This window comes from Onychomys torridus, chromosome 10, assembly GCF_903995425.1.
Source record: "Onychomys torridus chromosome 10, mOncTor1.1, whole genome shotgun sequence".
In the NCBI taxonomy this organism is placed as follows: Eukaryota; Metazoa; Chordata; class Mammalia; order Rodentia; family Cricetidae; genus Onychomys; species Onychomys torridus.
This window is the reverse complement of record NC_050452.1, coordinates 83,473,791-83,485,138: the sequence shown is the minus strand read 5'-3', so window position 1 is coordinate 83,485,138 and position 11,348 is coordinate 83,473,791. Positions and strand designations below refer to the sequence as shown.

Sequence of the window (11,348 nt, the reverse complement as noted above, 5' to 3'; positions counted from 1 at the left end):
GAAAATCTCTCCAAATAATCAACCTCTCTCAACCAAAGAGCAAGAAAGCATTGGATTAGGGTCACAAAGGAAAGGAATTCTTGTTTTTAGCGCTCTTGCACAGCTCCCGCCCATGTGACATCTTCCGACCCTGACAGGGTGTGTGTGTTTGGCATAAATGAGGTCCCCATTCTCAAAAGATCTGCTGACCATAGAACAGCAAGCGATCAAAACAGAAGGTAGTGCAGGCCTTATGTCCGAGCCCCTCGCTCTTCTTCCACCACAATCCGCCAAGGGTGGGATTTGCCCTGGAGGCTTCGGGCTCCTCACTCACCTACCAGAGCAGCCCAGCATCAGATCAGCGATGCAGGGCCACTCATCCTCAGCCAAAGGCTGGGCAGGGCGTCTGAAGCCTGCGGCCCACCATTGGTCCACTTAAGGACCCCAGAAACTTGGATGTTTGGAGTCTCAGGTCACACTCTCAGGTGCCCCAGTTCAAACAGGCAGTCTGTTAATAGACCTAGATCCCTTGAGGGCGCGTTCACGTGGGCTGAATACAGCCCTTCAGTGCCTCTTTCCCCATGCTTCAACCCACCTGGTGTCCTCAACTCAACCAGGTAGCTATCCTCTTGCGGCCCTAGGTCCCGGTGGGAATCTACAGCGAGTGCCACCCTTCAGTGTAGCCTATGTCAGATGCACGCACAAGGACCCCACCATTTCGCCTGACACCCAGACACTAACATCCAACTTCTGTTGGAAGAATCCTTCCCGATGGTGGAGGAGCTACCCAGTCCCACACGCTGTTGAGTCGCACCCACTTGTTACCCGCTTCGCACCTTCGCCTTAGCCCCACACCCTGCAGCCAGGGTTGAGCAAGCAAGCCTCCGGCCCCTGGGTCATCTGGTCTGTCTCCGGGGACCTAATGACGTCGGCTGACCTCAGCGCACCAGTGACCTCTCCAGTGATACGGTGGAAAACGCTCTGGAGCAAGCCACAATGACCTAAATTCTCCAGCGGGCACCGGAGTTTCGCTCCTGTCTCCAGCAGCCAGTGGTTGGGCCGTCCAGGGCACCAACTACTACAGCCTCTTCCTCTCCAACAGCGGTCCCCAGCCTGGCGGCACGCCACAGCAACGACTTCCAGCAGCCTCCTTTCTGACGGGAAGCCCAGCAGACCAGCAATTCTTTCCTTGTGGGGCACGCTCAGCTCTAGTGGGTTGCCCACCACACCTTCTAAGCGGGTTCCTCCGGGTAGGGCGTGCCACCAGGGCAACTTCCTCGAGATGCAGCCCCTGCGCCCAGTGGTGCCCTAGCCTGTCTGCCCCACCCCATAGCAGCTCCAGGTGCCGGCTCGGCGCAGCGCGTGGCAGCCCGGGGTTGGGACCTCCGCGCCTAGGCTTTTACGCGGACTCCAGCATGTGTTGCAGCGGGGGGGAGGCAGGCAGCGCCCAGGCTCGGGACACATTAGTGGCACAGAAGAAAGTCACAGGAGGGAAGGTGGCTGATTCTAGAGCACCTCATCCTACCAGCTGACCAGGCTGATGGTTCGCCTACTGCTGTTCGGTCGCTTGGCTGGGCCCGGGGCGCTCCCTGCACCCCCGTCCCGGGGCAGCCAATGGTCGCGTCCAGGCGGGAGGCCATGTTGCTGGAATAAAGCGGGCGGGGCGGCTCGAGCGAGCAGATGCGGCTGGAGGCGCGCGGGAGCCGGGTGCGAGCAGGGCGCAGCTGCGAGGGAGGCGCGGGGGAGGCCAGCGGGAACCCGGGTGCCAGCAGCAGCAGCAGCAGCCTGTGTCGGCGAAGAGCAGTCGGGCGCAACCGGAGCCGCAGTCGCGATGGCCGTGGCTGTGGGGAGACCGAGTGTGAGTGCCGGGGCCTCGCTTCCCCAGCGTGCTAATCCTGGGGCGTCGGGTGGGCTCCGCTTCGGGGCGCGTGCGGGTGGAGACTTGCGGGGATCAGGAAGGGGCTCTGGGTGGTGGCTGCCGGGGCTGTGGGTGTGTGCATGTATTTGGGCGCGCGACTGGGGCGGAGGGGAGCTTGGGGAGCCGGAAGGCTCAGAGCCTACCTGATGCAACAGTGGATCTCCCTGGCGCGCCCCTATTTCGGGGATGCGGGAGGAAAAAGGACCCCTCTGCGAGGCGCCCTTTAAAGGGGTAGCTTGAGCCGTTGCTTTCCCCGGCTGCCTACCTCTCCCCGCGCACACCGCTCGGCTGATGATCGTGGAGGAAGGCGCCGGCTGCGGAGGGTTTCCTCGCGGTTCTCCCGCGCCCCGGAGGCGATCGGGGCATGGGAATTGGGAGCCTAAGCGCTGTGTCACACGGCTGTAGAAGCGGGTCCAAGGGGTGGGATTTCCGTGGTGGCTTACCCCCGGTGTATTGTGAAATTCCGGACACCCTCAGGCGCCCACCCGGGTGACCCGGCCCTGCCCAGGATGTGGACAAAGCCCTAGACACACACAGAAAGTTTTCAAAGGGTTCTCTTTCGGGGTGGGTGGAAGTACTGAAATACTCTGCGGCTGGCAGGCCGGGGGCGGCGGTACTGAATGCGGGGCTCGAGGAAGAGGAAGGGAGGGTGGGTGCCTGGAGGAGGAGTGCTCCAGCTCCCGAAGGCGGAGGGGATGCCCCTATCCCGACTCTGGACCGGGGTGCACGCCATGGGCCGCGCCTCTTGGAGTATACGACTCTGGGTTTGCAATTTCGGAGCCAGCCAGAGCGAGTGGGACTTTGAGGCTGTAGCTCAGGGTCTGCTCACTAGCCTAGAGTGAAAAGGAGGGAAGAGGCGGTGGCGGTGGCCTTTCCTTTTTATTGAAAGGAGCCAAGCCCAGTGGGAAAGGCGGAGTCCTCTTTTCTTTCTCATTTTCTTTGTCGACGATCAAAGCCCCCACTTTTGCCTGTTCTGCCTTTGGGACGCCTCCGGTGGAGTCCATCCCTGGCTAGTACCCATCTTCTTTTTCATCCCTTTCGAACTTTGCAGCTAGCTGCAGGTGGTGGCCTGACATTTTGCAAATATAGAGAAAAGTCCTAGGTAGTAGGTGCTGAAAGCTAGGAAACTCCGGATACTCAGACTCTTGGCTCCCCCACTACGGCCCCTCCAGACACCTTCTGCACCCTTGAGGAGTCTCAGCCCCGCAGGAAGTCATGGGGTCACCCTTTGCAACAACCTACCTCGGTTTGTTGGTTCGTTCAGTTGCTTTTTCTGCTGTTTTGAGGTGCTTTGAAAGACTTTTTCCATGGTGAGAAAATGTGCACTGGTCATCGCTCAGTCTTGTGAGTTTTTTAGGCCTTCTGAACTCTATTATAGGACATAGTCGCAAGAATTTTGTCTGACTTATGCTCTTGTTAATTGGTCCTAGGCTGTCATTACTGAGGGAATTTGCATAGTCTCCGTGCTGATCTCTTTAGAAACCAAGGTTAAATCTTGTCCTCCCCACACTTATTTTCAGGGCACGGATTCAAAGAACTAAAATAACAATATGTGTTTTAGATGCATTGGCAAGCGTCTGGGAATGCAAGTATCCTGTGTAGGGGTGTCTTTTTCAGCAACGCTTATTGTGGATGCATTCTTGAGGGTTGGGGGAGGTGGAAGAAATAATTTGCTGCACATTTCCAATAAATTAGTAGGTTCATATATGTCAGTTAAATAGGAACAATATGTGGGTTTAAGATTTAGTTGTGTGGCTGTAGTCACATCCAACATAGGGTCTGCCGGCCATATGTGAGCTTAATCCTACAGAGTTCTTGTGTAAGTCCTCTCATTCAGATAATAGAGACTTTTAAAGTTATGTGTATACAGAAAAGAGTGCTTCTTTCTGCATATTCTCTGTTGTTACTGGAGTTAAGATCAAATTACTTAAAACTTAAAAACAAGACACCCCAGCCCAGCTCCAGTTGTAAGCTTGATCAGGAGTAAACTAGGAAGCTGATTAGGCTTTTGGGAGGTGACCGAGAATGTGTGATCACACTGCATAGGATGGTTGGACCGTTTACTCTCTGGGATCATGCATCTTTTAAGTGTTTGGTCTCTGAAACTTCGGGCCTTCAGAGCAGCTCCAGCCAGTGCGGAAGATTCTCCAAGCTCAGCTCCTGAGAATTCTGTGCCCCATCCGTAACGCTGAAAATTTCAACCTCTCCAGTCCCTTTATCTGTCCTGGGTTTAGACAAAAGAAAGGAAAGGGATGGGAAGAGAGAGAGAGCCACTCTGAAGTGGACGTACCCATGAATGGAGTTGCCTCAGTTCTTCAGAATTCATTAAAAAATTAAAAAGAGTTGTTGAGGAAAACATAAATCTTTCTCCTGTCTGTACAAACCACCGTTCCTGTCCAGAGAGAAGAATGACTTTTAGTAAGTTGCTCTCGGTTTTAGACATTTGAGTGTGACATTTGCCATGGATGACAATTGAGTTTTAATGAACAGAAATGGCTTGGATGATAAATGCCTGGGTTTTTGTGATGGTTTTACATTCTGAGTATTAAATACAGGTCCGTGTGCTTACAGTCTACTACTGAGCTACCTACACCGTCCATCAACTGCTGTGTTTTCTCTAGTATGAGATGTACATATTCAGTTACAATTGCTTAGATTTCAAGGCTAAATGCACATACTTCTTAGGTAGAGAGATATGTTGTTGGTGACCAAGGAAAGGTTGAGGTTTAATGTGATGCTGTTTATTCCATTTTTAATCTGTGTTCATAGCCTGACTGTTACTACACTGGTCTCAGGCTGTGACCCTGAGAAGACCCAAAGCACATGTGCTGTTTCCAGAGTGCACTTAGTCTAGCAAGAGTGGTTCTCTCTTGTGGATGTGTCTCCATTTTGGATGGATTAGTATTTTTGCATCCACATCTCAAAGCAGCTGTTTATTCTGAATAATGCATGATAATTACGCTGCCTGGGAATCTGGCCTTAGGTAGATGGCGTGTGCTCTCTCTTAGGGCATGGTGTCTATGTTATAGTGTCTAGGAACTACAAAGAACTTTAGGAGTGAAATGATTTAGTTACTTCCCCAGTGCAGAAGTATTTCTTCCTTTTTCTCCTAACTGAAAGTCTTTTCAACTTTTCCAGCAGAAATGGCATATGATATCCTTCAAGAGATCTAATTGCCCTTTCATCCATTCCACTGAATGAAATGGAAAACCAAGTTGCTTGCTTGCTGATTAAATACCACTCTTGAGTACCTGCTTCATGCCAGTCTCTGTCCCTGGAGTTAGGGCTGCAGATGTGGACAATAAACTCCCTTCTGCCTCGAAGCAGTTAGTCATTTATGTATTCCTTTTTAAAAGGTGCAAATCCCCGTGTATTAAAGTGACAGACTTCCGTGGAATTGGAAGTTGGGGAGACGGAAGAATGTGCCTGTTGCTGAGGACAGGAGTCAGATAGCAGTTTTTCTGAATCCCTTCAGTTTTAAAGATACGACATCTCTTCAAGAGGCGGGGGTCGTGTGAGGAAGTGGTCATAGCCAAGCATTGTTTTCTTTTGTTCTGAGCTGACATTCCTGTGATTTGAAGATGTGACAGCGGATGGAGGGATCTAGATTAATGTGTGGGGTGAGAGATTAACGGAGCTGAAAAAAGTTCAGGCAAGAGCCATCTATACAATGTATGGATTCTGTGGCGTGGGATGTTATCTAAAAAAATCATAACTCTTTAGCCAGTGATATAAATTATATACATCGAGGATCAAAAAGTCATGATTAAGAATCACGTAGACAATTTATGTCTAGTGATGCTTCTTTTCTTTTCTTTCTTTTGGTTTTTCGAGACAGGGTTTCTTTGTGTAGCTTCGGAGCCTGTCCTAGAACTTACTCTGTAGACCAGGCTGGCCTCGAACTCACAGAGATCTGCCTGCCTCTGCCTCCTGAGTGCTGGGATTAAAGGTGTGTGGTGCTGCTGCCGCCACCTGGCCAGTGATGCTTCTTTTAAAACTGTTTAAAAACCAATTAATTTCTTTAAAAGAATCTTTTAAAAATAATTTATTTAACTTTTATGTGCATTGGTATGAAGGTGTCAGATCCCCTGGAAGTGGAGTTACATATAGTTGTGAGCTGCCACTTGGGTGCTGGGATTTGAACCCAGGTCCTCTGGAAGCGCAGCTCTTAACCACTGAGCCATCTCTCCAGCCCCTAAAAGGATCTTTGAAATGACCTTTAGCAATGTGTCCATACTACAGTGGAAGTCAGGAGGGAACCTGTCCACCATTGTCAGGCGACAGCTTTCCTTCAGCGTCTGGAGGTTTACTTCCCCAAGCACAGCCCATCTTGCTTAAACAGCTAATTAGAAACCAAACTGTGCCTGGCTGGCCCCGCCTGACCATCTCAACACTTCACTGGATGCTTAGTGTTGGGCGTGGGCCACCGTGTCTCAGTCGGGACAAAGGGATGAATGATGGGCTACTCCACGATGTCACCATTTGGAGTGCCGGCTTTGATTGGTGGCCCAAACAACGAGCATTTTCCCCATTGAAGATGCCACTTTGGAGCGGCTTCAGTTTTGTTTTGTTGTTTTTTTTCTTTTTGGGATCTTAATTTGTTTTGGGGGAGAGGAGAGGCTGCATTTGGATTTCTTTTCCCCAGTTGGGATTTGTCTTTTGTGGACTTGGCTACACCTGTCGCAGTTGGGGTCAGCAAAGCGGAGCCATTATTTAATACTCAGCCAATCTAAAGCTTTTATCCTCTTCCTCAAGGGGACCTACTTTATAATATAACCAATACCCTCTCTGCCTCTTAAATCTAGGTTGACAGAAAAGTTTCTTCCAACTAAACAATACCTCCCCTGACCCACTCAGCGCTGTTGGCAGGCCATCAATGCCGCTTCTGTTGAACATAAAAACAATACACGGGCTAAGGTGACAAGAAGCAGGACTCTGAAAAGGATTTGCTGGGTGACCAGAAGTACAGTTTGTATTGTTTCAGTCCTGGCCTGAGTTGGAAACCGGGGTGTCTTCCCTGGTGTGACTGAAATCAAATGCTAGCTTGTGTCTAGTGTTAGTGCCAGTGAATGAGAGCTGGGGGACACAGGGAATCGTCAGTGCAGACGATGTCTGTCCACTTGTGCAACTGGCCCCTGTGGGGTGCATGGGGTGTGATGTGTTGAGCAGGGGAACAGGCTCAAAAAGCAGAGAGGAGCCATCTTCCAACAAGGTAACTTTGGACGCTACGAGGACTTCTGTTCAAAACAAACAAAACTTTGGTTTTGTTTTCTCTGTTGGGCAAAAGGAAATTAATGAATATGAAACTTATTTCTCTTGATAAGTAGTATCACTTGGGGAGGAATTTATACTTTTATTAGAAAATTTCTTAGAAATTGAACAGTCATTTTCTGTAATACACTATTTTATCAGGTGTCGCTCACTCACTTTTTGTGCACAAGCGCCGAGATTGTTGAGGTGAATCATCACAGGTAGTCCCCGCATCTCACTGTGATTTGTGCCTTTAGTTGAGGTATTGGCCCAAGGGGCTGAGCCTGGCCCCTGCCCTGTAACTCCAGTGACATGGCTTTCCTGACAGCAGGGCTGAATGAGGAAATCAAGTCCGAGGTGGCCATGGGCAGGTGTTGATAAACTTGTAATAAGTTATAATAACAAGCATGGGTAAGCTGTGAGAATAGTGTGTGCAAAACTCTCTGGAAGTGAGAGAGAGCCTTTGGAAGAAATGTAGTGTGGCTCAGCTGTGAGCATTCAGGGTTGATGGAGAGAGGCCTGACGTGAGGCAAGAGGTACAGCAGGTGCAGACGTTTTCATGTAGACATGTCTTCACTGTTGTTACTCTCTGAATACTTTATAGTCATGCCTTGCTCCCGACCTAAACTATTTCTGAGTCTTGGAATTGGTGAAGGGAAGACACTGAAAATCCGCAGACTACTAGTTCTTCAGGGTTGATTTCTGTAGAGGAGGAGTGAGAAAGGATCAGGAGAGGAGACATCTTTCACAAGACTGGGCACTCTAGCTGCAACTAAGATGATCAGAAAGAGGAATTCAAAGCGCACTGGATCCTGGGAGAATGGGAATAGGTATTAAAAGCCAGAGTTCCCTTCAGTTTTGAGATCAGTGTCAGTCATCTCGTGTGTGTGTGTGTGTGTGTGTGTGTGTGTGTGTGTGTGTGCATGTATGTGTGCGTGTGCGTGTGTATGTGTGTGTGTCTGTGTATGTGTGTGTGCGCGCGTGTGTGCGTGTGTGCGTGTGTGTGTGTGTGCGTGTGTGTGTGTGTGTGTGTGTGTGTGTGTGTGTGTGTGTATGCCATATTTCTTGGTGAATCTCATTAAGAGTGACCACTAAATTTATTCTGACCTGATTTTGAAACTTAGAAAAAATGTAGCCACCAGAAATCTGTGTGCATGAGGAACTTGTTCAGAATCAGGATTTGGTTTTTTGAGACAGGGCCTTTCTGTATATGTCTCACTTGAACTAGGTATGTAACTGCTAAGTAGCACAGTGTGGTCTCAAAATTCATGACCCTCCTGCCTCTGCCTCCATGTCCTGGTGTATTATAGTATGTGTCGCCATGTCTGATAGCATCTTGATTTTTAAGTTTATTCTATTTAAATTTCTTGAAACAATTATGCAACTGTCCTCAAAATATACAATATAAGGCCTGGTGGTGGTGGTGCACACCTTTAATCCCAGCACTTGGGAGGCAGAGTCAGGTGGATCTCTGTGAGTTCGAGGCCAGCCTAGTCTAGAGAGCGAGTTCCAGGACAGGTACCAAAACTACACAGAGAAACCCTGTCTTGAAAAACCAAATATAGAAGTAATGTACACAGGAAAGTGAGGTGTGAGCCATCACACACCTAGTCTGAGGCAGCCCATTGGTGGGTAAAGCTTTGGGACAATGACGGTTATTTTTCCTATTGCTGTGGATAAGAACTAATTGAATTGAGAAGGGCTTTCTTTATTGCTCAAGGTTGCAGAAAGAATGGCAGTGGCCAGCTCCATAGCTTCTCATTCACATCATAAAGGATCAGGAACCGGAGAGTCTGAGCCTGGAAGTGGAGCTAGGCTGTAGCCCTCAAGGCCACTTCTTCCAGCTAGGCCCCACCCCTCAAAGCTTACACAGCCTCCCAAAATACTGCTACCAATTTGAGACCAGGTGTTCAAATATGTGAGCCTGTGCCTGACATTTTAACATTTGAGCCCTACAAGGAATCAAAGCTTTTAGGCCAATATGCATCCAGTCCTACCATCTGTCTCCATTGGGTTAAAGTGTATTGAGGTAATACATTGACTAAGGTTTGGTGGCCTACAGAGCAAAGAGTTATCTATCGCTGAAGCTTCTTACCGGTTCCATCTTTGAGGGCTGGTCTGTTTGGACTCCAGCACCCAACCCAGGCTTGCATTTCTGGTGGCAGAAGAGAAGGACATGCTGGAGCCTGAGCTGACCTTGATGGGTCACTTTCCCTTGAATTTCATTGGCTGTAGTGAACGATCATCCCAAACTCATCAGGATGAGGATGGATAATAGTCTGGTAAAGCATATTCTTGTAAGTTACTTGGCCAAGCTTGTGAGCCATGGATGGGAGGTTGACTCTCCAGGGGAGAAGCAGCTAGTATTTTGCGTGACAAATTGACCATATTGCCCTATACACTGAATCTTCAGTGGAGCCAATATTAGGGGTGTGTGTGTGTGTGTGTGTGTGTGTGTGTGTGAGTGAGAGAGAGAGAGAGAGAGAGAGAGAGAGAGAGAGAGATTTGATTTACTCAGCAAAGTTTCATTTTTCAAGAGTCTTGAATGGAAATCCAGGGCCTTTAAAAAAAGGTCATGAGTGATCTTCCTCTTCCTCTCTCGGCCTCTTCTGGTCACAGCTGGCGGTGGTGGGCTGATGGCAGAGCAGTAAGGAACGCTAAAGAAAGAGGAACAGTCCGTGAGTTGAGGGCGCCGTGATCGTGCCTATGGTCCACCCATGCTGAGCGTCCAGTGGCATCATCGCCGAGCGATGTGGTGACCTTCCTAAAGACCTTCTGTCCTGCTCGCTGGCGGCCCCCAGCTTGGGGCTTTACTCTAAGGGAAATGGCTGTGAGGCCATTAGGATTTCCAGCTGCTGGACAGACTCATTTCCCTTGGGAGGCTTCCAGAGCAGACCTTTCCCAGCCAGCCTGCCCTAAATGCAGATGTCTCACTTCCTTTCCTTGTTCCCCTTCTGCTGAGAGGCAGCCTCTGAGCATTTTGGGGGAAGAAAGACTGCAGGCTCTGAAACCAGGATGCGCCAGCAGGGTTTGCCAAGCTCTGTGACCTTAGGCAGGTTACTTATCTCCTTTGTGGAATAGTAACAGTCCTTTCCTTGAAGAGTTACAGATTAGATGATTTAGCTCACTCAGCCATGCTTACTGCATGCCTTGGTGGTCTACAATGAAACCGGTTGGTTGGTGGGAGGGCAGGAGGAAGTGAATGCTGAAATAGTAACAGCTTTGTGTGAAAGCTAGGTTCAATAAACTTGAGTCGGCTACCCCACTCACATTCCTGCTTCCTCTTAAACCGGTTGTGAATGGGCTTTGGCCACTTTCTGTCTTTGAATTCCCACATGTCGGCATCTCTGGAGTATATCATGATGTCTGTGTATACTCCTAGATTTCTTCATCTTTTCTTTTAAATATGCTTACGAATAGTCGGGCATGGTAGTGTACCTATAATCCTAGTGCTCTGGAAAATGAGGCAGGGGAATTATTGACTTAGAGACTAGCCTGAGCTACAGAATGAGACCATTTTAAAAAAAAATCTCATAAACAAATGAATAAATAAATCTGTAAATAAATAGCGAGGGATCATCAAACATTGATCTGAGTGGTAAGAAACAAACAGACTCTCATTACATTGGCAGTGTGTTTGACCAGCTCTTGGGCGGTATGGTCATGTAGTCTTAGTCAGGATGTCAGACTTGAGAGAAGGGTCTCTGTTGTATACCTGCCTTCCCTATAAACACTGACTGAAGAAGTGAAAACTCATTCTCCAAGAGTGTTGTCTAAGACTGGCATTGAACATGTGTGTGGACCCTACCTCCACCACAGAGCTTGCCTTTGTTGCTATGTGAACCTACGGTAGCTGTAGACTCATAGCTGCGTTGATGACCCAGGCTTAGCTTTTCTGATCTCTGCATATCTGGATGTGTAAAGAATCATCACGGAAGGTGGTGGTTTGAGACTTTCACTTGGGTCAGTAAATTGGGCAGTTCTGAGGTACAGGATGCCTACCCTCTGAGGTTTCCATAATGAGCTTCAGTCTGTAGGGATGATTGGCTTCCCAATCATTGTCAACCAGCTTCTCCTCCTCCTCTCTGTCACTCTTTCCAGTCTGTACTCTGGTTCCACCCCATCACACCAAACAGCTGCATCATGTAAGACTTTGTCTCAAGTCCTTGCATTTAAGGAAACCTCGATGATATCGTGTTGT

General features: G+C 49.0%; 1 protein-coding gene across 1 annotated transcript in view; it reads left to right on the top strand.

Annotated features, from left to right (window-relative positions):
* Window positions 1-1,637: 1,637 nt before the first annotated feature.
* Window positions 1,638-11,348, top strand: part of Septin11 (septin 11) — a 74,443-nt gene continuing 64,732 nt past the window's right edge. The window contains exon 1 of the mRNA XM_036200362.1: window positions 1,638-1,837. Coding sequence (XP_036056255.1) covers window positions 1,811-1,837 — 27 coding nt within the window. The 5' untranslated portion in view covers window positions 1,638-1,810. The remainder of the gene's footprint in view (window positions 1,838-11,348) is intronic.